A 26,256-nucleotide genomic window follows, 5' to 3' on the forward strand; every position below is an offset into this window, starting at 1 on the left:
TGCTTTTGTCGTCCATATTTTCTTTTAATTTTTTTATTGGGCAAAGGAACTGGAGAAATAAGTGAAAGAGAAATATGTGGACGTTTGGTTATTTCATTTTGTTTTGTGGGGGTTGTGTGACGACTTTCAGGAGACTGTCGGCTGGTTGATGGACGTGGTAATTCTGGTTCTCTTATAGATGGTGTTGTTATTAGTGGAGGTGTTCCCTGAGGTGCAGGTTCAGGAGAAACATCTCTATCCAAGCTATCATTGTTTAAATTATCAGCAGGAAAAAAGTCATCTTCTGTGAACTTATCAGAGTTTAACGGAAAAATTCCGCACGTTCCGAAACCAGAAACGGCCTTATCAATATTTGCCACCTGATCATATGCTAACTTAAAAATCTCGGCGACATCATATGGAGTAATTTTATCTTCAAACTCTGAGTTGCTGATCTTAGATTTTAGAAAGGAATTGCAATGGCGACCATACGCATATTTTAATGCAGAAAAAAAATGACACATCAAGAGGTTGTAATTTGTGGGATGTATGGGGTGGAATACTAACCATTATAATCCCATTCTCTTTGCAGTAATTATAAATATCCAGTGAAATATGGCTCGAGTGATTATCTAATACTAACAGCACGGGATTATCTGGACTAGACAGGACTTTTTTTTGGAAATGCTTCAGCCATAATAAAAACATAGACGTATTACTCCATCCATTATCCGTGCAGTTGTAAATCGCACCGCTTGGTCCATTTTTCTGAAGCTGTGGGCTCATCCTCTTCCTGGGAAATATAAATAATGGAGGTATGTAGTTACCGGAGGCACTGAACGCCATTATTACCGTGATATTCTTCCCTCGTTCCCACGAAGAAATGATTCCAAACTGCTTTACTCCTTTGGGTCCAAGTCTTTTACATGATTCTTTAGGAACCGTAGATATACCGGTTTCATCAACATTGTAAATGCGATCTGGCAGAAATTTATATTTTTCTTGCACTGTTTCCAAATTTTTAAAAAAGCGGTCTACTTCTATTTTATTGAAGGCTGTTATTCTATTAATGCTTGTAGCTTCTGGCTTTCTCAAGGAAATTTGAGGATTTCGTTTTATAAATCCTAGATACCAGTCTTTTCCAGCCATTTGTTTATTCTTATTAAAATTGTGTTTAATTTCATTGCGTTCTACATAAGCAAATGCCATGGTTCTCAGCTCTATGCAAGTGATACCAAAAAATAAATTGGCCAGCTTGAGAACATGATCTAGTATCTCCTTTTCATGATGTGCCGAAAACAATGGGGCTCTACCAAGAGACTCTGATTTGACTTCCTTTAATAAATTTTTAACCTTAAGTTTTCTCCTCAATGTAGCTTCTGGTATTGAAAATGCCCTTGCCACTTCCCGAATTTTACGACCATCTCTACAAATTGCATTCAATGCTGCATTAAGAGCTGCTGCAGAAAATGATCCTCTCTGTGTTTTTCGTATATATTTTCCCATTTCTAAAAAAGAAAAAGATGCCTCAAAATGCAAAATAGACACTAAATAGTAAATATTCTATACTCCATTGTTATTTAAGGTAATGAACTGAAAAGGCAAAGATGACGCACTATAACAGCAAAGATGACGCAGTCTGCGTCAACTTAGCCTGTTCAGCATAACCTACAAAAAATGGTTATCAAAATTATCCATCATCAAATATTTAACAGATAAATCCTCGCTAACTGAAAATAAATATCACCTACTCCCATGAATATGAAGAAAATCCAATGGAACCATTTTTAAACAACTTACCATTAATATTCGCAGTGTCAAAAATAACAAGAAATCAACGTGTATCGCGTTACTCTGCCTCACAGATACTAAACAGTACGAAAGCTGACCGATGAAGTTTTAAAGTAATAGTAGTTTCTAAAGGAGGGCGCCACGGGTATAAAAACTGAATTTAGTGAAGTACTTGATAAAATACAGAGGTGCGTCATCTTAGACGCTGCGTCATCTTCCCCGTCCTTCCCCTAACCTGTAAATGTACCTCTACCATATATTAATTCTTAATACAGGAGAGTTCGTTAAGGGGGGGCGGGCGAAAAAAAAAATCTATCCTTAGAAAAACTCGAAATCGCCAGATTAAGATGAGGTAAGTTAAGTACATGCAAAAAAGGGTACATTTCAAAAATCTGACACTTTGAGCAGGGCGTAAGAAAATGGGTGAGTCACGAATTTTCGCAATAAAAAAGCTAATATTTTGTAAAATGGACGACAAATCGAAAACCTAAAAAAAAACGGATTCAATATTTTTCAAAAATCTATCAAACAATGACAAATACGACTCCCCACGTTATGGGGGGGGGGGGGCTAAATTTAATATTTTAATTACGAATCCCGCGATATTTTGCGAAATAAACATCAAATTGAAAAACTGATAAATACACTTATTTAATATTTTTAAAAAATCTATCGAATGGAACCAAAAACGACTCCCCACGGAGGTGGGGTGTGGGACTACTTTAAAATCTTAAATGGTAGCCCCATTTTTATTGCAGATTTGGATTTCTTAGGTAAAAATAAGTAACTTTTATTCAAGACTTTTTTCGAATTATAGATAGATGGCGCTATAATCGGAAAAGACGATTGTTGGAAATGGAAAATTAAATTAAAAAATGGAAAGTCCCCACTAAAATGGAAAACTTTACGTAACTTTGTTTGATTTGAGTACTTACTCTTCACAACCCAATAGATTCCAATAACGCTCGAGTGACTGCACAGTTAGCATACTTTCCTTCCCTACTATAGACATAATATGAAGTTTACACAGAGCCAATTAAACAACGATTACATAAAAATGGAAGTAGGTATCAAAGGCAAAACAATATAATTGAATACAAATTTACAGGACTTTTTAAATGAGATATGGCTTGATATCTAACGTCACTTTAAGTGGTATCTCCATTAGGGAGGGTGTGAATCAGATGTGTATGACGTGTGCCCTCAAATTAAAATTTGCGTGTTTCGGCAGTTCTTTCTAATATTATGTCAAATTTATGAAATATTAAGGAACCTACAAAACCTATAAATTAAGATATGTAGCTAGGAAGCAAGAATATGAGTGGACAATAGCTAAAAACAAATGTATATGTTACAGTTCAAGTTAATTCTCAGTTAGAGTTGACTTTCCCTAGTTCGAGTCAACTCCATCTGAAACGAGCAGTAAAAGTTGGTTTGAAAAATTTAAATCAACTTTTAATAGTTGAAGTTGACTCTTCCTAACCCTTGTTAGTAAAAGTAGAATATACAATTTATACGAGTATAATCTCACGTGCATTTTTGATGAGTGTGTGTCTCTTTGTTTTGACCGTTTCAACTACTTATTAGTCCAGGCTTTAACGTCGCCCCCGTTAGGTAAATTATTTTGATTCGATTTATTTGCACAAACTTACTCAAACAAATACATCCTTATAACAAATACACAGTGTCAGGCGGTACCGCGGTCGAAAAATTGTTTAACCAATTTTTGTTAACCAAATTCACAAAAATAATTCTTATCTACTCTACCTCATATTATGTATAAGTTTTTATTGTGTGAAAATTGTAAATATAGACAGCAGTACATGAAGGGTTTAAAGTGTGCCTCAAGTAATAATGTATTTTAAATGGGATTTACTTTTTCGCACTGTTTTTGAACACACTTTCATATAATCCACAGAGAACGACAGTTCTCACCAGTGGCGCACAACACCCCTACAAGCGACACTATATATACACGAAATTTTCGATTTTCTAAACCTGACTGAAATGAAAATTGGGCCAAATCCCATCTTAAAGTTTAGGAAAAGACTCGTCCATCCATATGTTACCTCTCCATTTTGGTCCAAGGGTGTGGATTTTACGGCCCTTCCCATTTAAAGCCTGTTTTTCGTTCTCGTCCCCAAAACTCCCAAAAATTTCAAAAATTTAAGCCCGACCTTTACAGCTTCTGATAGCACAGATCATTACCTTTCCAACGCATGTTTAATTTTGAAAATCGGTTATACCATTCAAAAGTTATCGAGCTCAGAAATATGACTCAATTTTTATTTAAAAAATGGAAAATGTTTGTGGATATGTATGTATGTATGTATGTATGTATGTATGTATGTGTGTGGAAAAGTTACACCGATCTGAACTTTTTTTTTCTGTGTTTCAAGAAGGTGTGAGGGCCGATTCAGAACCGGTCTAATTTTTGACTTCTGACTACCCGTAAGCCAGCTAGAGGACTAGGTAGGTACAAAATAGCATATTTTTTGGGCGTATATATCTTAGGTTCAAGGAAAGACAGGAAAACCGCAAATACACCAAATAAATAGGGTTGAGTTAAGCTTTCAAATAGCGTGTAAGCGATCAAGCTGAGACATACACACTGCTCACCAGAGCCAAAAAACTGAAAAATTAAACTTTGAAAATTTTGGCTTTTCGACAATTACTCAAAATTTCAACCTACGAATTGCGCCAATAACCGAGCGTTTGTAGAAGGACTCAGGATGCGTCTAACGGTGTATACCTCATATCTGGGAAAATTCGAATTTTTAAGTTATAGGCTTCATAAGTATAATCAAATATATTTCTTATGGGAAAAACGGTTTTTCAAGCACAATAATTCCTGTAATACGTTCAGCTATCATACTTGATCTTGGATGCGTCAGATACTACTTGTCAATACGTTTCAAATTCATGTTTAGTAATCAACATCAGGTAAACCGTTCAAAAGTTATAGAGCTCCAAAAGTATAATTAGTCCAGGAACTGAAATTTTTTACTTCGCAATTTTTACAGAATGGATAGATTTGCTTGAAAATTTGACAACAAGTAGTGGATAGTCCAAGGATCAAAATCTATATGATGCCGAAAGACGCTTTTACCATGGGGTGGTTGCCACGTCATCTCGAGGGTGGAAATTTTTTATTATATTTTGACCGCAAATGCTGGTAAAAATATTAATTATAAGCAAAAAATGTTCATTATACATTTTTTTGATAAAATTAATAGTTTTAGATTTATTGGTTATCGAAGCTGTTAGTTTTATATCGAAAAAATTACCAGAGAACGGCAGTTCTCGCCAGTGGCGCAGAAATGCACCCCCCTACACGCGACACTATTATATACACGAAATTTTCAATTTTCTAAATCTGACTGAATTGAAAATTGTGCCAACTCCCATCTTCAAGTTCAGAAAAAGACTCACCCATTTATATGTCAACCATCGATTTTGGTCCAAGAGTGTAGATTTTACGGCCCTTCCTCTGTCTGTTTTTCGTTCTCGTCCCCACAACTCCCAAAAACTTTAAAAATTTAAGTCCAACCTTTGCGGCTTCTAATAAAACTGATCATTACCTTTCCAAGGCATGTCTAATTTTGAAAATCGGTTATACCATTCAAAAGTTATAGAGCTTAGAAATGTGACTTAATTTTTATTTAAAAAAGGGAAAATGTTTGTGGATATATATGTATGTGTGTTTGAAAGTTAAACCGATTTGATATTTTTCCTCTGTGTTTGAAGAGGGTGTCAGGACCGATTTAGAACCGGTGTAGTTTGTGACTTTTGACCACCCATAAGCCAGCTATAGGACTTGGTAGGTACAAAACGGCATATGTTTTGGGGGTATATATATTCGGAACAAGAAGAGCCAGGAGAACAGCAAATACATCAAATTAATAGTGTTGACTTTTAAGCTTTCAAATGGTGTCTAAGCCGTCAAGATCAGACATACACACAGCTCAGTATAGCCGAAAAACTGAAAAACTAAACTTTGAAAATTTTGGTTTTTCGACAATTACTCAACATTTCAACCTACGAATTGCGCCAATAACTTAGCGTTTGAAGAAGGACTCAAGATGAATTTAACGGTGTATACCTCATATCCCGGAAAATTTGAATTTTTTACGTTATAGGCTTCATAAGTATGATAAAATCTATTTCCTGTGGGAAAAACGGTTTCTCAAGCTTAATATTTCCTGTAATAGCTTCAGTTATCATACTTGACCTTGGATCCATCAGATACTACTGGTCAATACGTTTCAAACTCATGTTTACTAATCAAAATCGGTTAAGCCGTTTAGAAGTTATTAAGCTACAAAAGTATAATCCAATTAACGATTATTCCCGAAATGGTTTATGTAGTTGTAGTGGTTACGACGCTAAATTTGATCTGGCAACGGGCAATCCGACTTCATTTACCGGCCATCTCAATATTTTTTTTTTCAATCTATTTCGAATAAAAAAAATCTAGTGTACATTCGATGGACACTAGATCATTTGGGAGATAATGCAACAAAGGTGACCATTTATAAAGCTTGACGTGTAATAGAGGAACATTGTATTCAACTTCATACATTTAATTTATAAATAACTTTGAAAAACTCCTGATACAAGAATAAAAACCGCTAAACGCCGTAAAAATGAGTGGCGCATAAAATATTCCAGCTACAAAAGATCTGATATGAATATTACGTGGCGCGAAAATGGATTTTCATTTGATGCAAAACAAAACTCTAGTTTTATTTTAAAAGATTTTTCCATAATATTTGCTAAATTTGAAGTAAACGCGCCACAAAAGAGTTTCAAAATTCAAACTGTATCAAAGTTACTCTTTTGTGGCGCGTTTACTTCAAATTTAGCAAATATTATGGAAAAATCTTTTAAAATAAAACTAGAATTTTGTTTTGCATCAAATGAAAAGCCATTTTCGCGCCACGTAATATTCATATCAGATCTTTTGTAGCTGGAATATTTTATGCGCCACTCATTTTTACGGCGTTTAGCGGTTTTTTATTCTTGTCAAATATACTTAACTTTCGCCTTGTCATGGTGATAACATGTGAGCAATAAATTACAAAAAATGTTTTGACAGTTTTATGGTTTGAGAGAAGTTTGAATTTTTAAATGTCAAAGTTCTAAAAAATTGTAAAATAGGAATGTATTCCAGTGACGAAGAGTTGCAGTTTTTTTTATTTGTTTTTTTGGTAGATAAAATATTGTATGAAACTATGCGTGAAGTACTTTTTGCGCACTTAGTCGATGTATAGCACTCGGCCCGCTCGTGCTCTAAACATCGCTTGCATGCGCAAAAAGCATACTTCACGAACTGTTTTATAAATAACTAAGTGTTTCACTCCGGACCATTTTTTTTAGATTATTTTGGTCATTCGGGGCACAAAAGGTCTCTTGTGATTTTTCTCTATTGATGGTTTTCGAGTTATATGCGATTTAAAATTTGAAAAATGCGAAGTGGCCATTTTTAAGGCTTAATAACTCGATTAAAAACTATTACAATGAAAGTCAGAAAGTCACCTAATCAAAGTTTAAAGCCCCCCCCCCCCTACAAGATCCTGAAAAAATTTTTGTCATTATTTTATTACTAAGCTGTTATTTTTAATTATCAACAATGAGCGCTAAAAGCGTATTGTGGCGGCCGTTAATGTGAGTGCGAAAAAGATCCTCCATTCCGACCGTCCAATGGTGCATCGCAGTCACACTCACATTGACAGCCGCCTCAATACGCTCCTAGCGCTCATTGTTAATAATTAAAAATAACAGCTTAGTAATACAATAATGACAAATATTTCTTCAGTATCTTATAGGGGGTCGTTAAAATTTGATTTGGTGACTTTCTGACTTTCATAATAATAATTTTTAACTGAGCAGCCTTGAATATGGTCATTTTCGCATTTTTCAAATTTTAAATCGCGTATAACTCGAGAACAATAAATTTTACAGAAAAATCACAAAAGACCTCTTTTGCTCCGAATGACCCAAATGATGTAAAAAAATGTCCGAAGTTAATTATTTTTTGTGAATTTGTTTAAAAAAAATTGTTACAATTTTTCGATTACGGTACCACCTGACACCCTGTGGATTCGTTATAAGGACCTCTTTTTGAGTAAGTTTGTGCAAAAGAATCGTACTGGAATAATTTACCTAACGGGGGCGACGATACAGCCTGGACTATAAATATCACGATTTTGAACATAATACAGTAACATTTAATTTCTAGAGTCGGTTGTTTGTGTGAATAAACTTTTACTAAATGGCATTGGGAAGAGTATACTTTAACTAGTTGGAGTCTACTTTTACTAGTAAATGTTGAATAAAAATCTTCATTTTATATGTATAATCAACTTTTACTAAAACCAGCCGTTTGAGTCGACTCGAACTAGGAAAAGTCAACTTCAGCTGGATAATCAACTTGAACTGTAACATTTATGTAAATTGTAAAGAATATTAACTAATCATAAGAACGCAAATCGAAAAATCAAACGAATACAATATAACAATTTGGATAGCTATGTTAGATTACGAGAAGGCATTTGACTCAATAGAAATTTGAGTAATCCTTAATGCCTTAAACAAAAATAGAGCTGACTGATATTCAAAAATCATTAAGTATTATATGAATAGAACAGAAGGAAAAATAGAAAAGATAAAACTACAAAGAGGGGTTAGACAAGGAGATTCTATCTCACCCAAACTATTTACTTCAGCTCTAGAAGATACGTTTCGAACTTTGGAATGGGCAAGTAAACGAGTGCGATAGACGGCGAAAATCTAAACCATGTGAGATTTGCCGATAATGCTATGCCAGTAGCAAAAGACAGAGAAAAATTGCAGGAAATGCTTCTTCTTCTTCTTCTTCTTGTAATAGGACTATGTCCTGTTTCTTCTGTTACAGTCTTTGCTGCGATCCGGAGCTCCAACTCTCGTACCATCGTTTTTTGGGTCTTCCTACGGGTCGCTTGGTGTTGGGCTTCTGTGTTTTCGCCCAATGCGCCATACGTTCAGGGTCCATCCGATCTACATGGTCTCTTCACATGCGTCGTCGCGCTCTTGTCCATCTCACTACGTCTTGAACGCCTAGCTCCCTCAATATGTCTTCGTTTCGTATTCAATCTCTGAGTGTGATACCTCTTATGGATCTTAGGGTTTTACCTCTGTTGTTCTCATTATTTGTTTGGTCTTTGTTGTCTCGGCCCTTGTCTCAGCTGCGTATGTCAGTACAGGTCTAACACATGTCTTATAAATGCGGACTTTGCTTTCGGTGCTCATATATTTATTCCGCCAGATTATATCCCTCAGGAAACCAGATATTATCGCTGCTTTCGTTGCCTGCTGTTTTGATTCTTGCCGCAGGTGCCTGTCGCTAGATATTTCCACACCTAAGTATCTACAATCCATTACCTGTTCGATTATATAGTCGTCCACTAATAATTTACATCTAATTGGGTTCCTGGATATTACCATCAATTGGGTTTTCTCTTTGGATAGTGTCAGGTTATACTTTTCGGCGGTTAATTTGAATTTTTGTAGTAGGCGTTGTAAGTCGTCTTCGTTTTCGGCTATTAAGATTGCATCATCTGCGTAGCAAAGTATTCTCATGGTTCGGTTACCCATTTTGTATCCCTGATTCATTATGTTAACACTACTAGCAGGAAATGCTATTAGGCCTAAATATCAAAAATATCAAAGAAGAAATAGAATTAAAAATAAATCTAGCAAAATAGGATCTCTAGATATATCTGAGAATATAACTCTGGAAAATAATAGAAAAGGTTGAATCGTATGCATACTCAGGACGAAAACGAAAACCTTACTGTCAGAACTTAACCTGAAGGCTGATTTAAATATAAGATGTTCATTAGCATGGGCAGCATTTGGTCGATTACAAACAATACTCAAATCAAACTTACCCAATATTTTAAAGGCAAAAACCTTCGACAAGTACCTATTGCCAGTTGTGACATATGGAACTGATACTTGGGCTCTTAACAACAGCGTAGTCTACAAACTTCAAGTGACCCAGAGAGCTATGGAACGGAGAATGCTCAACATTAAGCTCAGCGATCGCAACCCCAATGAAGAGATAAGAAGACGACCAAAGTAGCAGATGTAATTCAGCATATTGTCATGTTCAAATGGAACTGGACAGGACACATCGAAAGAATGAAAGACAACCGTTGGACGAAGCGAATTTTCGAATGCCCACCAAGGGCAAGCAAAAGAAGTAGAGGCAGACCTCAAACAAGATTGACTGATGACATCAAGCGAATGGCTGGCCACGAATGGATGTAAAACACAGCAAACCTAAGGGAATCTTACATCCAACGATGGATGGAATAGCTGTTGATCATCATCACCATCATCATGCAACCTCTTCTGTCCACTGCTGGACATATGTCTCTCCCATTCTTCGCCACTCTTCACGATTCTGTGCTTCTTGTTGCCATTTCTTGGATATTCAGGTAATGTCGTCCTGCCCGCGTGTTGGTGGTCGTCCTCTGCTGCGTTTATCTTGTCTTGGACGCCAGTCAATTAGTTTTCTGGTCCATCTTGAGTCTTTCGGTCTCGCTATGTGACCTGCGCAATTCCATTTCAGCTTGGCTATACGTTCAACTACATCAGTGATACCTGTTGATGATGATGATGATTTATAAAGGGAATGAACAAAGAGCGATAATCGGTATGATATTACCTGTGAAAGTTGACAAATAGACCTCACACCAGTCGCGGGCAGTCAGGGTCGGCAGGGTCGACAGTGCCGACCCACACATTTATATAGATAGATTTTTTTTAATATTTGTATCTGTGAAGTAAAAAAAAATCTGTCAGATAATACAGACTAAATTTTATTCATGCTTTTTAAAAGGATTTGATCAATCCGAGCATAAAGTGATCCCTGTGCATAACAGACTTCTCAAAAAAAATGAATGATCCGAGCCATTCATCTGACTTTTCGGCTAGCCGTACCTAACTCATCCGTAGCACTCCGTAGCTTGACGATTTACCCGTAAAACCTAACGAAATAACAAGTCGATGAGCAAGCAACCATACATTCTCTCGGTGTTTCATTTGGCATCGCCAGATCGCATCGGCAGAAATTGTCACAAATAATCACGCCGTTTTACGTCGTTTAATTGATATTGTAATTTTTTTAAGTTGTCAGGAATTATCATTTAGTGGACATGATGGATCTAAGCATTTGTTAAAAATCAAAGTAATTATAGAGAAAATAATAAAATTGTTTTAGAAATATTTACTTTCTGATTCGAAGTTTATTCGTAATACAGAATGAACTAATACATATACCTAATCAAATAGTTACATTTTGAATAACGCTATTGAATCTGAGATTTAGAAAACCATTTGCTTTTCGCTGAAAGCAGATGAAACTTCTGATTATCATGCCATTCACAATTATCAATTATTGTTGTTCGATACGCGTTAAGTGGTAATATTTATGAGAGGTTTTTAGGTTTTAGAGACGTGAGTAAAAGCAATAAGGTAGAATATATTTTTGGTGTTTTAAAGAACAGATTAAAATTTTTTGATATCAAAAATAAATTGGTAGGGCAAACTGGGGCAATCTTATGACGGCGTTGCTGTGATGTGTGGTGAATTGAATGGTCTCCAGTCAAAAGTTAAAACTACATATTGCATCACAAGCTTTATTTACTCACTATTATGCGCATATAATGAATTTAGTTTTGCATGATACCTGTAAAAAAATAAAGAATATCGTCTTTTCTTGTCAGTTTAGCTCACCTAAAAGGATTACTGATTTAGAACAAATTTGTTTCGAAAAAAAAGCGAACAGTTTGTCAGACGCGATGAAATTTTAAATCTTGATTAGTTTTATCTAAGCAGAGTATCTCTGGTAGTTTTAGTATCTGTAGCAGATTTTCGTGAACAGCTTTTGGAAGTTTTTGATTTTATTATCGAAGGCGACGATTTTGAAATTGGCGATACCTCGATCCGTGAAGGAATCGGTTTAAGAACTTTATTAAATAATTACTCTTTTAATATTATTTTAAATATTTTTAAGACAGAGTTTGCTCAAGATATTTATTATTGTTCAAAATCAGTCAACTGACATTATTTATTCAAAAAATAGAATACGAAAGCTGGTGCAAAATCTCAGAGATTTTCGTAATGATAGTAGTTTCCAATATATACGCAGTGACATTTTGGATTCGCTTGATATTTCCGAATCATCCCAAAAAAGACAACAACATGATACATCTCTCGAAAAACGAGTAGGTATATCTTGAAATTTTGGATACCTACTAATATATGCAAATAGATACTCGTTTTTCGAATTTTGAAGATTTGCAAATTTTTGACCTCTTTTACGATTCAAAATTTAAAAGTTACCTTCGCCAAAGAATTTCCAAGATATTTATTATAACAAGTTAGGTACTTAAAAATTATGCCGATCCAAATATTTTCAGAAAGTGGGATAAGTTACAAAATATGTATGTATAATTCTATATAGTAATGTACTGCAATTCATTATAACAAACTGTTCATCAATTTTCTTATCACCACTACCACCAATTTCTGCCTCAAATAAACGAAATTTATCTTGTCTCAAAAGAATCAACACGTATATATAAACAAGAGAGAATGTCAAGTACATCAAATAAAAAAACAAAAAACAAAAAAATCTCCTATGATGATTTAAGCCTTTTAGTTTGATGGTATACCTATATAAGGAGACAAAAAAACCTTGCCGACCCTGTCTCCAAGGCCACGAGCCGCCACTGCCTCACACTTTACGCCGATAATAATGAAAATGTAGAGGAAGAAGTATGATTGTGCACTAATAAAGAAACATAGTATTATGGGTGGGTATAAGCCACAATTTTACTTCAAATTTAAGTTTATTTGACCTTTCAATTTCCATCTCTGAAATTATTATCAAAATACAAAAACATTTTGCATTTGATAATAAACTAAAGTATAAAATTTTAATAATTGTTTTTCATTAATGGAAGAAGCCAATAGATGTCAAACTGAAAATTTATTCGTTTATTTTATTTAACATCATAAATCGAAAGCAGATACAGTTTATACTATTAAAATAACTAGATGATTATGATTTGTTAAAACAAAAACTCTTTATTCCAAAGAATTGTCAAAAAATGGATCGTCGAAAAAGCTGTCATCTGCGTCTTCCCTAAAACAGAACAAGCAGTTAGTTAAAGAATAAAAATTATTATATAACATATATAAGGTGATCAACTTTTGTGGCGTTTTGTACGTTATATCTGTTATTATAGAAGATACCAAAAAAAAATTATTTTTAAACGCTTTTCTTTACTTCAATAGTTTGTATCAAATGTTTAGACGTTAATTTGACTGACTTTTCTTCAATGAAAATGAATGAAAATTTTCAGACGTATGCATTCGCGGGAACAATACACGAATAGTCAATAAATTTTTTATGTTTATAAATTGTTTAAATAAAAAAACGGTTTTTATGGAAAATGCTTAAATTCTCTTGTTTTTTACGATGTAGAAACATTAAACTTTTACGGATTGTAGCTAATAATATGATCTATGTATACATAATTTCACTTTTTACGTTAATTGTTTACGCTATGCTTCATAAATAAACAATAAAGGTTCAAATTTTGAACGCTCATATATTTATTTATATATAAAGCGGCGTTTATTCGTGTCAAATTTCAAATACGATACGAAACAAATCTTCAACCAAAACTCGAATTCAAAAAATTCGTGTTTTTATCGTAGTCTTAGAAAAACCGCCGGTAGAGACGTTTTGTGCTACAATTAACATTAGAATTCGTTTTGTCGTATTAATTTATTAAACGCATCTCTTTAGTTCAATCGTTTCGGTCAAATCTTTGGACGTTAATTTGACTGCCTTTTCTTCAATGCAAATGACTAAAAATTTGCAGACATATGCATTCGCGGGAGCAATACACGAATAGTCAATAAAACATTTTTTGAATATTAATTGTTTAAATAAAAAAAACGGTTTTTGCGGATTTAAATAAAAACGGAAAATGCTTAAATTCTCTTGTTTTTTAAAATGAAGAAACTTGAAACTATTACAGATTGTAGCTAATTATATGAACTATACATAATTTTACTTTTTATGTTAATTGTTTACGTTACGCTTCATAAATAAACAATGAAATTTCAAATTTTTTGCCGATTCCGACTACTTTTCATGTTTGTGCATCATATATGTTTTATACATATTTTAATAAACATGACGATATATTTTAATGTTTGAAAAGTGTAAGACTAAAAATTTTTTTAAGAAACGCTTTTCTTTAGTTACGAGTGACGTATTATAAAAAATCAACTAAAAAGCAAAAAATAAAAATAAATTGAAAAAATCTAACACATTCGAAAGAAAAGCGTGGTGCGAAAACCGTTTATTCGATGTAGACGCGCCACGCTTTTCTTTGACGAATGTGTTAGGTTTTTTCAATTTTTTTTATTTTTTGGTTGATTTTTATATGTTTAATTTTAGTCACTCGTAACTAAAGAAAAGCGTTTCTCAAAAATATTTTTTTCATATTTTTTTATTAAAAATTGGAGTTAGCTAAAAGTTGGTTGATTGGAGTTACTTTAAAATTAGTTTAAATATACAGGGTATTCCATAATACCATACAGCATCAAAGATATGTTTTCTTTAATGCAACACCCTGTATTCAGGAAATAATCAGGGCAGGTGTGAAAGGAAAAATATACAAGAGTGTGGTGAGGCCTACATTGGATTGATAGGATTAAAACGGCCTGCATGTAGCCCAGATCTCAATACTATTGCGTATATGAGGATGGGATGATTTAAAAAAATATATTCGCCGTCAGCCTAGGCCTCCAGAAAATTTGGCACAGATGGCACTGGTAGAGGAATATCGGGCTATTCCCCAGGCAAGGATAACACACCTTTATTCAATGCCAAACAGATGGCGAGTAGTCGTTGCTACAAGAGACGGACATACACCCGCTATTGAATTGTTTTGTTTTGTTGTTAATTTTCTTTTTTTTTTTGTTAATTTCAGTGCGTTTGATATTTTTAATTAAAGAAACCTTAAAAGCAGTGTTTTTATTTATAGCTCTTACAAGAAAAGAGATATTCGGACAATTCAAAATACAAAACCTTAGCGATACCTCTAGGATAATATAAAAGGAGTATGAACCAAAATCAGTCCTTCCATTTTTCCACAGAATTTTCTAAAGTTAGTAGAAAATACAACGGTTCCATTCGCCCCCGTATAATGCCATCTAAGCAAAAAATTTTTGCTACCGGAATAATAAAAAACGATATCAATACATGTACCTACAAACTGATGCAAGAATCTTGAAAATCGGAGTACAAAATAATAAAGTTATGGATTGTCAAACGTAATCAAAAATTTTGGGTGGCAGAATTTTGTGCCGGTGAGTGTATTTGTAATGGTCTTAAAGCAACCCACAAAAAAAAGTGAAGATATTAAATAAAAAAAATATTATTTTTCTATGGATGCTACACAATGTGCAACTTCTCTCACTACTTACATACATTCAAAATGAACAATTTCTCACGCAGTGAGAAAAGTCGGCCATTGCAGTGAGAAATATTTTTTCTCACGGATTCTCCTACGGTTTTCCGTACATATAATTTCCGTTTCCATGGTAACATACACAATACAAACACAATTATTAATGTTGTCAAACAAAATGTGTAGAAGCAATCTTACCAGGAATTACCCTCAAAACTGTTCAAAAATAACTGTTAATTCGAATTTTAAATTAATAACGTATATAAATTTTAAGAATATTAAATACTTCATGTATATGTATGTTATTTCAATTTATGCATATATAATATACCTAAAAGCACCTAAATTATTTAATTTTGAAATTTGAACTCTTGGCAAAACCGCATCCATAGAAAACGTACAGTGTACAACACATGAGAAAATGACATATTTCTCCCTCGCTTGAATTGCGGCACTCGCTTGGTGCCTCGGCTCGTGCCAACAAACTTCTGCGCTCGTGAGAAATAGGTCTTTTTTCTCACTTGTTGTACAATATACTATTTCATTGTAGGTGTTCCAAATGTGTTCCTATATCATTCAAATCAAGGTTTCTATGAATATGTTTCACAAATTGACAATTCAGTTTTAAATTAAATTGTTTAGACATATTGGATATTAGGTGAATGAAATAATAGTATATTATGCAACAGCATTGTAATTATGTTTTTCTACGAGCGTGCAAAAATGTGTACTTTCGCGCACGCGTTTTAGTTTAGAAAGTTTTACTTTTCCGCACGCGTGTTACTTTTCCGCACGTGTGTTACTTTTCCGTACGCGTGTTAATTTAGGTATGTTAATATGGCCTTAAAGTAATTATAATACATGCAATAATAGTTATTAGTACACGTTAAGTATACGTTTAAGGCACGCATGTGTAAGTTTGCAGAATGAGCGATAGCGAGTTCTGCAATTCACATGAGCGCCTTAAAAATATACTTTTTAACACGCACATCATACAATATTTTTTCTACAAACGTAATTACAGGGCAATATCTACAAAAACTTTTACTTGACCTTGACTGACATTACATTTTTATATTTTTTTGACAATACATCAAAATTGCCTATACAGTAGGCCGGGCCGAAATTTTTTTTTTATTTTTCTACGCGGCTAGTTGCCAAAAGTTGGATCTAGTATTTATATAATCCTATAAAAAATTTGGGCCGGTTTAAAAAATATTTAACCGGGCCCCCTGGCCCTTAAAAAAAATTCTTTGGGTCGAAATTTTTTTACTCTTTCGTATACAAGGCTAGTTGCTAAAAGTTGTAACTAGTATTTATATCATCCTATACGAAATTTAGGCCGGTTTAATAAGTAATTAACCGGGCCTCATGGCTCTTAAAGAACTTTTATTTTGTTAAAAAAGGTTTGGGGCGGGGCTATCAAAAAAAGCTTTTGTTGTAATATTCTACTTAAACAAAAGAAAGATAATACAGTCGACGGGAAAAAATACTTAAGCTTTTAAATGCCGCTTTAGAAAATGTAAATAAAATTCGGAGATGAGTTAAGGAATATAGACGGCAACTCTAGCATAAGAGTAAAATGTTAAACAAGTCAATTGAAGGGCTCTACTTTGATGAAAGAAAAGATCAAACCGTGGTCTTTGGAAACAAACCATGACCATACAAAAGGTCCCTATTCATATTCTGAGCCGATTGGATCTCTTCTTCCCAATTGCGAAAAAGTGTCTGTTATTAAATTTAAACCCATAGAAGCTGTCCTGCCTCTTGTAAATGAAAATAATCTAAGTTCAGATCAATAGTATTTGTTCAAACTATCTAAAGCAATAATTGGAGATGGAATATGTTCTCAAAGTTTGGCAGAGGGAAGCTGGCATTCTCAGAGTTTATGTAGCTACAACTGATCCTTGTGAAAGCTTAAAGATTTTAGCTGATACATGATTTGTCAATACAAGTATATTCTCGTATGACGTTTGAGATAAAAACACAGCCAAGATTGTAATATGGTACGAGGCATCTATGGAAATTAACCCAGGCCTCGAGAGATTTTCCGAATAATGACTCATCAATTATCAATAATTATCAAGACAACGCTTAATTTGCGCTTCTGGAAATCATTCAAACATGTATGTTATTAGATTCAGGTCAACGTATTAGAGAGATTGCTGTCAGAAGAATTTTTTTTTTTTATTGAAATTAACATGTCTCGACAGCTATGGCTATTGACACAGGTACAAAAGCGTTTTGAGTATTACAGTGTTGATATAAATACAGTAACTTACATCAGATAAATACAGTTATTTCGTAAAGATACAGTTGTTACAATATTATTTTTTTTTTAACGAACAATGTTACAATATTTTTTTTATATACGATGATATATTTTGCAATCTTTTAAAAAGTCTATTAGGGCACTGTACACATTTGGCGAACTAAGTATTTGCTTGAGGTTACCGTTTATATTATGCGCTAGTCTATACGAGCTGTAATAACTACACTCAACAATTAAGTGTTCCACTGTAAGCCGGTGAGAGTTACAATGTTCACAAACAGGTGGATTTTCGGAAGTCATCAAGTATCCATGAGTGAGGCGGGTGTGTCCTATTCGGAGTCTTCGAATGATGAGTTTGTCCCTCCTGGTCATTGTAGGTATCTTAAACGAGTGGACAGTGGGTTGGATTATATGAAGTTTTGTGTTTTGGCCATTCCAATGAGTTTGCCAAGATTTAGTAGTGTTTTGTTTTATGGTTGCTGCTATATCTTGATGAAGTTGAATTTTTTCCAGGCATAAGTCATTACTACATGCTTTTCTTGCTGCGATATCTGCCGACTCATTTCCACTGATCCCCACATGTGAGGGGGTCCAAAGAATGGTTATTGATGTTACTCTGCTATGGTGTTGGTGACAGATATGTTGAATTTTTTGAACTATCGGATTTAATGAGTATATATTGGCAATGGACTGAATTGAAGAAAGAGAATCAGTGCATATTGCTAGAGATTTCGTAACAGGAGAAATCCTTTCAATAGCTTTTAGGATTCCGTATAATTCTGCAGTGTGGATACTACAAGTGGTCGGTAACCTGTATAGGGCTAAGGTTGTGTTTTCGGTACATACAGCACAGCCAGTATTCTTGTCGTCTTTTGAGGCGTCGGTATACAGAACTTGATTGTAGTGTTTGGTGTTTATTGCTTCTTGAAATAATTTTCTAAAAAGGTGGCTATGAGTTTCTTCTTTTTTGTGTCTGGTTAGGCTAGTGTTGAAATCAGATAGCTTTTTGGTCCACGGAGGAATACTAGAGGTCCTGATGGGGGTGGTTATATTTAGGTCTATACTTGCTAACAATGGATTTGCTAATTGTGAAAAAGGGTAAACAGATCTTTCTCTGTTTTCAGGAACTTGATTGATGACTTTGATTACTGGGTTTTTTGGATTGGCGGAAACTCTAGTGAAATAAGAAGAAAGTAAAAGCTGACGTCGTATGAAAAGAGGAGGTTCCAACGCTTCAATGCACATGCTTTCGGCGGGGCTAGATCGAAATGCACCTAGACATATACGTAAAGAGGTCGTTTGTATTGAATTTAGAGATTTGAGATAAGTATTGCAAGCGGTCATGTAGAGTATGCACCCATAATCTAATCTAGAGCGAATAAGGGCTCTATAAATTCTCAATAAGATATTTTCGTCAGACCCCCATTGGTGGTGGGCTAGAGTTTTTAAAATGTTCATTCTGTTTAAGCAGTTGTTTTTGGTGTTTTGAATGTGATGTCTCCATGTAAGTCGTGTGTCAAAAGTAACTCCTAATAGTTTGTGTTGGTCGACAAGTTTGAGTAGAACTCCGTTTAGATAAATGGCAGGGGGATGGGAACTGTATCTTCTACTAAATTTGATGACTCTAGATTTGGAAGGTGAAAATTTAAAACCAATTTCTGTTGACCACTTATAAATCCTATCTAATACGTTCTGAAGTAAAGAACATGTAGTTTCTGTGACTTTTCCTTGATAAAAAATAATAAGGTCGTCCGCATATATCACATATTTGACCGGGGGAGAAACGAAGGAGCCTATATCGTTTATACTGAGAAGAAACAAGATAGTACTTAGGACTGAGCCTTGTGGTACACCGTTTTGAGGAGTGTGTGATCCAGATGATTTTCCATTTGTGGCAACTTTAAAGGATCTGTTAGATATAAAGTTACATATGAATGATAAAATATTTCCGGAGAGGTTAAACTCTTGAAGTTTTTTAGTGATGGAAGCTGTGGGTACAGTATCGAAGGCGCTCTGTATATCCAAGGCTACAGCGACAACATCGCTTTTTTTTGTTATGGCTTGAGAAATTTCTGATTGAAGAAGAACCAAATTATCTATCGTGCTTCTATTAGCTCTAAAGCCTGACTGAGCAGAATCTAGAAGATTATGCCACTCCAGGTACCAAAGCAGACGTCTGTTTATCATTTTCTCTAATAGTTTACAGAGCGTACATGTTAAAGAGATAGGTCTGAAAGAGTTGGGAGAGTTAGATAAACAATCAGTTTTTTTAATGGGTATTATGATTGATTGTCGCCAAAGGTCAGGAAAAACTTGATTACACCATATCATATTGTAAAGTTCGAGTAGTTTAGAAAGCGTGGCCTGGTGGAGATTTTTTAGGAAAATTGACGGAATGTTATCAGGACCGGCTGCTGAATTTTTTGTAGAAGAGATGGCAATATTTAGTTCTTGTTCGGTAAATGGTAAATTGATTGGATTCGACTGATTTGAAGCGAGAAGTGTGTTATTGTCTGTGTATGAAATGGAAGAGTTGGATTTGGTTTTCTCATAGAAGTGTTGTGCAAGTATGCTAGCTATTTGCTGATCGTCTGTAACAACATTGCCTTCATGAGTTATTGCAGGTATTGAATATGCTGTATTTGCACCCTTCATCTGCCTGATTTTCGCCCATACTAGAGCGGGAGGAGAGTCTGTAGAAATAGAAATTACAAATTTAGCCCACGATGCTTTTTTGCTCTCTTTTAGGATTCGTTTTGATTTTGCGCGCATTTTTTTAAAGTGAATGAGATCTTCAATTCTTCGGGTTTTCCGATACTTATTTAGGGCCTTTTTGCATTCTTTGGTGGCTAATTTACAGGAGTCATTCCACCAGGGAACAGTTTTCCTTGAGGAATTTATGACATATTTACCAATGCATTGGTCTGCGGCAGCGATGAGGCAATCCGTAAATTGCATTACAGACTCATCAACATTGTTTGTAAAGGTAATTTGATCCGTTAAATCTCTGAGAGTTTCACTAAAAGAATCCCAGTTTGCATGAGGAATTTTCCATTTTTCACGAACATAGTTAGTTTTAGGTGAACTATTGGAAATGAGAATGGGAAAGTGATTACTACCATATAAATGTTGAAGAGTGTTCCAGTGGAGCAGAGGAGCGATTTTGGGATCACAAAAACTCAAGTCTATGGAGGAAAAAGTTCCGGATTGTATATGAAAATATGTAGAATTTCCCAAGTTTAAAAGGTTAATATTGGTGTTGTTTATGACTTGCTCGATAATTTTTCCTCGGCCGAATGTTCGTTCAGATCCCCACAGTGTGTTGTGGGCATTGAAATCGCCAACTAAGATGAACGGAACGGGAAGTTGTTGAATAAGATCGGATAGATCGGAGCTCTGTAGGTTAAAGTAAGGAGGAATGTATATACTACAAATGGCTATTTTTTTAGGACACCAGGCGGTTATTGCTATTGCCTCTAAATTAGTAGTTAAAGAGAGTTCTTGGTGATATATTTCTTTGGATATGAAGATGGAAGTTCCGCCACTCGCACGTAGATGAGTGGTTCTAATGTAGTTGTAACCAACAAAATTTTTTAAAGAAGGATTGTGAGCTGTGGTGAAATTGGTTTCCTGTAAACAAAGAAAGTCAGGAGAGTGATCAGATATAAGGGATTGCAGATGTTCGAGGCGAGGATAAAATCCATCGCAGTTCCATTGAATAATTGTGAACTTGTTAGTAAGAAGATTTTTGAGATGTCCTTGAGCTTTCAGATGCATCAGACGTGTATTCATCATCAGTTGTTATTTCCTGTGAGAGGTGAAGATTGGGTAATTTTATAGAATCATCCATTAATAGTTCGGTTTTGTCTTTGAATTTTTTTATTAGACGAGTTAGCCTATTTTTGATTGATTTCTCTTTAAGGTTGGGATAGATTTGGTATAATGTAGAGATAAGTGATTTGATGTCTGGTGTGAATTTTAATGCTTCTGCGTATGGATCACTACTTCCGTGACAGTTTTCAAGAAGAGCAATTATGTTATCGGCTGGGATTATGAATATTTGTGGACTTTTCGTATGAAGTAATTTCGGATAGGGTTGAGTCAGAGCTTGACCGTTTAAGTTTTTTCTTGGTTTGAGGTTTGGAAAAGCCGTCGTGTGTACTAGTTTGTTCAGTGTGAGTAGCTTCTTTAGTTATGCTAGTTCTGTCGCTAGGAGAAGAAAGTTCTGAGTATGTGCGTTTATACTGTGTCTGTGTATCTGTCACATGTTGACTTGGTTGTTCTAATGAGGGGTTGTCATTTGAGGAGGTAAGTAATGTATTATCGACTGAAGGAGATATTTCTGTTGGTGTAAACGGTAGAGTGTTGGTTTTTGATCTTTTTTCAGTTGACGTGGATTCTGCTCTTAAAGGAGATGAAGGAATTATCTGACTGGGAGAAGTACTTGCTGGTGGATTTGTGCAATTTGAGGCAACGTGCCCTGATTTTTTACAGACAAAACATTCCATTCTGTCTGTAGAAAGGAAAATACGGTTTTCAGTATCTTCGAAAGGGATCAAAAGAGAGGTTTGAAGCTCAAAATTTTCAGAGGGGGAGAACACATAAACCTGTCTTCTAAAGCTAAGGATATGTGAGAATTCCTCCCCGGGGATGCCTGCCTTAAGAAAAGATATTGGAGAAGCTATTTTTAGACCTAGACTTTTAACTGCGGTTTCGATAATTTCATGCGGTATAAACGGGGGGACATTGGATAATAAGATTCTTTTTGTAGGAGAAACGAGTTTGCGTATGTTTAAAATTAAGGAGCCGATTTGTATGGTAGGATGAGATGTTACTAGTTCATCTACTAGAGTTTGATTAGATAAATATACACAGACCCTATTGTTGGAGATTCTGGAGGCGAAGCAGATGTTCCTGGGTTCGACAATATCACCAATTGCTTTCACATAATCAAGCAATTTGAGGCTGTCGTCGGCATGAAGTATGACTGCCTGCTCTTTTTTTGGATAGGTTGCCTTCGGTTTTGTTTTTGCTGCTGTTACGTATGACATTGGAGAAGTGTTGTTGTTTGGTGTTTTTTGGTTGTTGCTGGTTGTTGAATCTTGTTGTGGCATTGTTGTGGAAGGAACAGTTGGTTTATTGGTATTTCCCGTGCTGCTCATGTACACATAAGCTACACGTCAATTTTTGGTGTTAATTGACAATTTAATTTTGTATGAGACTCAATGCCTGGCCTATATGGCCGGCAAATTATTTGTATTAGCTGTTTGTATACAATAAAGTTTTTAAATCACTTACTGATAAAAAGTATTAATGGTTCTTATCGTATAAAAACCACATCGGGTACACTACACCACTTTTTACACGATATGCATCTATTCGATATATTCGGTATGCTACGCTGAGGTGTGAACACGTCGGCAGCTACCGTTGTACTCCCAGAAGAATTTTAAAATGTAAGATGGCTGATATTATAAAAATTGCATTTTCATAGTATCCCAAATCCCTAAATCAATTTCGACGCAGAAGATTACATAGATCTCATAGACTGGATGAATAGTGCTGTAACAGATTCTCTTCTAATAACTCTTCTAATACATAATTCTAATTTGGCCGACGAGGAATTGTGGGACATGGTGAAACAAGTTCCAAAGTTTGACAATTTTCCTTGCCATACTCAAGCGGTGGAGAGGTGTGTGAAGATAATTACTGATGCTTCAATAAAAGTGTGTGGTGAATAATCTAGAGATATCTACATTGGGGCTAAACTTGATGCCAGAAAAAATTAGCGGATATTTAAAAGTAAATGTCGATACTATGGTTCAAGAAATGAGTAAGTAAAAATGTTGAGCAAAGGAGGGTGGGCGGGTGGAACTTACCGTGCAGCTACCTCATCGTGGTGAGTTCTGGGTTAAATGAATATACGAAATAATGTTAAATATGTGCAAAATAGTGTAATGTAAAAACCTTTCGTGCCGAATATTGATTCAAGCAAAGAGCTGCATAGTTCACAGCGCAAAAATAATAAATGAATATGTATTGTTTACCCCTCTTTTATGTTTTAAGTCCTGGACAGGTTAAATTTTTTTAGATCATGATGAAAATTTTTAACGAGATAGTAGCATCGATTTTAATATTTTATACACTAGACAACCGAAAAAATAAAGCAAAAAAATATAATTTTTTTAGGCCCCCGAGGGCCCGGTCAAAGATAATTTAATTCGGCCTATGTTTGGTACACAGTATAAGGATTACCATACTTCTTCTTCAGTGCCTTATCCGGCCCGGATGTTGGCGATCATCAAGGCTATCATTGTTTTGTTGACTGCTCTGCGAAACAGCTCCGCGGAGGTTATCCCAAACCATTGTCGGAGGTTTTTCAACCACGAGATACGACAGCGTCCCGGTCCTCTCCTGCCAAATATTTTGCCCTGCATGACGAGTTGAAGAACTCGATATTTTTCTTCGTTCCGCATCACGTGGCTAAGGTACTCAAGCTTACGTTGTTTTACTAAATTAAGCACTTCTTTTTCTTTTGTTATGCGCTGTAGGACCTCAATGTTGGTGACATGGTCCACATAAGATATTTTTAATATCCTCCTGTAGATCCACATCTCAAAGGCTTCAATCCGCTTTTCAGTGGCTTGCGTCAGTGTCCAGGCTTCAACTCCATACAGTAGCACTGGAAGAACGTAGCACCTCACTATCCGCATCTTGGTTCCCAAACTGAGATCACCGCAGCACAGCAAGGATCTCAGCTTGATAAATGTAGACCGTGCCATTTCAATTCTGGATCTAATCTCTTGAGCGTGGTCCCATTGTGAGTTGAGGGTAGTTCCGAGGTAAGTGAATCTGTCGACTCTCTGGATCTCTTCGCTATCTGCCATTAGTGCCCCGGGATCTAAATTTACACGGCTGACAACCATGAATTTAGTTTTCTTAATATTAAGGTTCAGTCCGTATGTTACGCTCACAGTTCTCACACGGTCTAGTAAGGCCTGTAGATCATTTAGGCTGGTTGCTAGTAATACAGTGTCATCGGCGTAGCGGATATTATTGATGTATTCACCGTTCACTCGGATTCCCATCTCTAGGTTTGTGAGGGCTTCAGTAAAAATTTCCTCAGAGTATATATTGAAAAGAGTCGGCGAGAGCACACAGCCCTGCCTTACTCCTCGCATGATCTTCATTTGGTCGGTCAACTGGTCTTCGACCTTGACTTGAGCACGCTGGTTCCAGTATAAATTCATGATGATCCGAATGTCCTTCTCATCTAATCCTACCCTTTGTAGGGCGGTGACCATCTTCTGGTGCTGGCAACGGTCAAATGCCTTGCCGTAGTCAATAAAACAAGCATAGACATCACAACTAACATCGCGGCATCCCTAAAGTAGAACTTGTAAGGTGAAAAGTGCTTCACTTGTACCCATGGAATCGCGGAATCCAATATGGATTACCATACACAACTTTTTTTTACTAGCCCGTTTAACATTTCTCAAAAATTTTTTTTTTGCTTATTTTCGGCCCCGCCTACTATACAGTCAATACGAACTGCAGTGCCATAAAAATTTTAAAGCACTAGTGCCTTAAAGTAGCATTTTAAACGCTCGTGTGGAGTGCTTAAAATTGAATTTTTCTACAACCACTATTCAAAGTGCACTTTTCTGCACGGTTTTATGTTAGCAAACTTGATATTTTCTCACAGTATAAGATATTTGACATTAGTGTGCAGAAAAGTGACGTTTCTGTGCCGCAATAGTATATTGTGCAACAAGTGCAGAAAGGTACTAATTTCTCACGAGTTTGAAAAGTTGCGGTACGAGCGCAAGCGAGTGCCGCAATTCAAACGAGTGAGAAATTACCTTTCTGCACGTGTTTCACACTATACTTTTTCTACAAGCACAGTTTTTCCTAAAAATAAAAATCACAATTTCCAAACGACGATTATTTATAATAGGTACCTATGTGATAAATTTTAAACTGTATTTAATTAATACCTACTAATCAATTTAAATTCCTTATAATTAAATAAATTGCACAGAAATCAGTTAAAAAATTAATGCACTGCCTTAATTTGTTTAAATTTAAACAATTATTACACATTATTGACGTTATATTTTTATGCAGTCACGGATTTACACAAAACCTACTTCATTCGACGTCTCTTGCACAGGTTGCTAAATCCTTATTGGTTATTTGATAATTATAAAATGTTTAATAAGAATAAAATTGTAAAATAAAACAGTTGTAACATCCATAATTTAGTTTATATGCTATAGTTAAATATAATAATTGTCTTATAGGTTATATATTTGTCTAAAGTTTAACCACGGATGTAAACAGAATATAACGTTACTCAGAATGCGGTAGTCCACGGATGTAAACAGAATATAACGTTACTCAGAATGAGGTAGTCAACTGTGCAGAAAAGAACTTTGCGGCACAGAAACGTCACTTTGCGGCACAGAAACGTCACTTTTCTGCACACTAATGTCAAATATCTTATATTGTGAGAAAATATCAAGTTTGCTAACATAAAACCGTGCAGAAAAGTGCACTTTGAATAGTGGTTGTAGAAAAAGTTCTTTTCTGCACAGTTGACTACCTCATTCTGAGTAACGTTATATTCTGTTTACATCCGTGGAGTACCGCATTCTGAGTAACGTTATATTC

At 35.2% G+C, this 26,256-nt stretch overlaps 1 protein-coding gene across 1 annotated transcript in view; it reads right to left on the bottom strand.

Annotated features, from left to right (window-relative positions):
• Positions 1–12,794: 12,794 nt before the first annotated feature.
• LOC126879410 (uncharacterized) overlaps positions 12,795–26,256 on the bottom strand; it is a 68,427-nt gene continuing 54,965 nt past the window's right edge. The window contains exon 3 of the mRNA XM_050642416.1: positions 12,795–12,967. Coding sequence (XP_050498373.1) covers positions 12,910–12,967 — 58 coding nt within the window. The 3' untranslated portion in view covers positions 12,795–12,909. The remainder of the gene's footprint in view (positions 12,968–26,256) is intronic.

Source organism: Diabrotica virgifera, chromosome 1 (genome assembly GCF_917563875.1).
Source record: "Diabrotica virgifera virgifera chromosome 1, PGI_DIABVI_V3a".
NCBI classification, from domain to species: Eukaryota; Metazoa; Arthropoda; class Insecta; order Coleoptera; family Chrysomelidae; genus Diabrotica; species Diabrotica virgifera.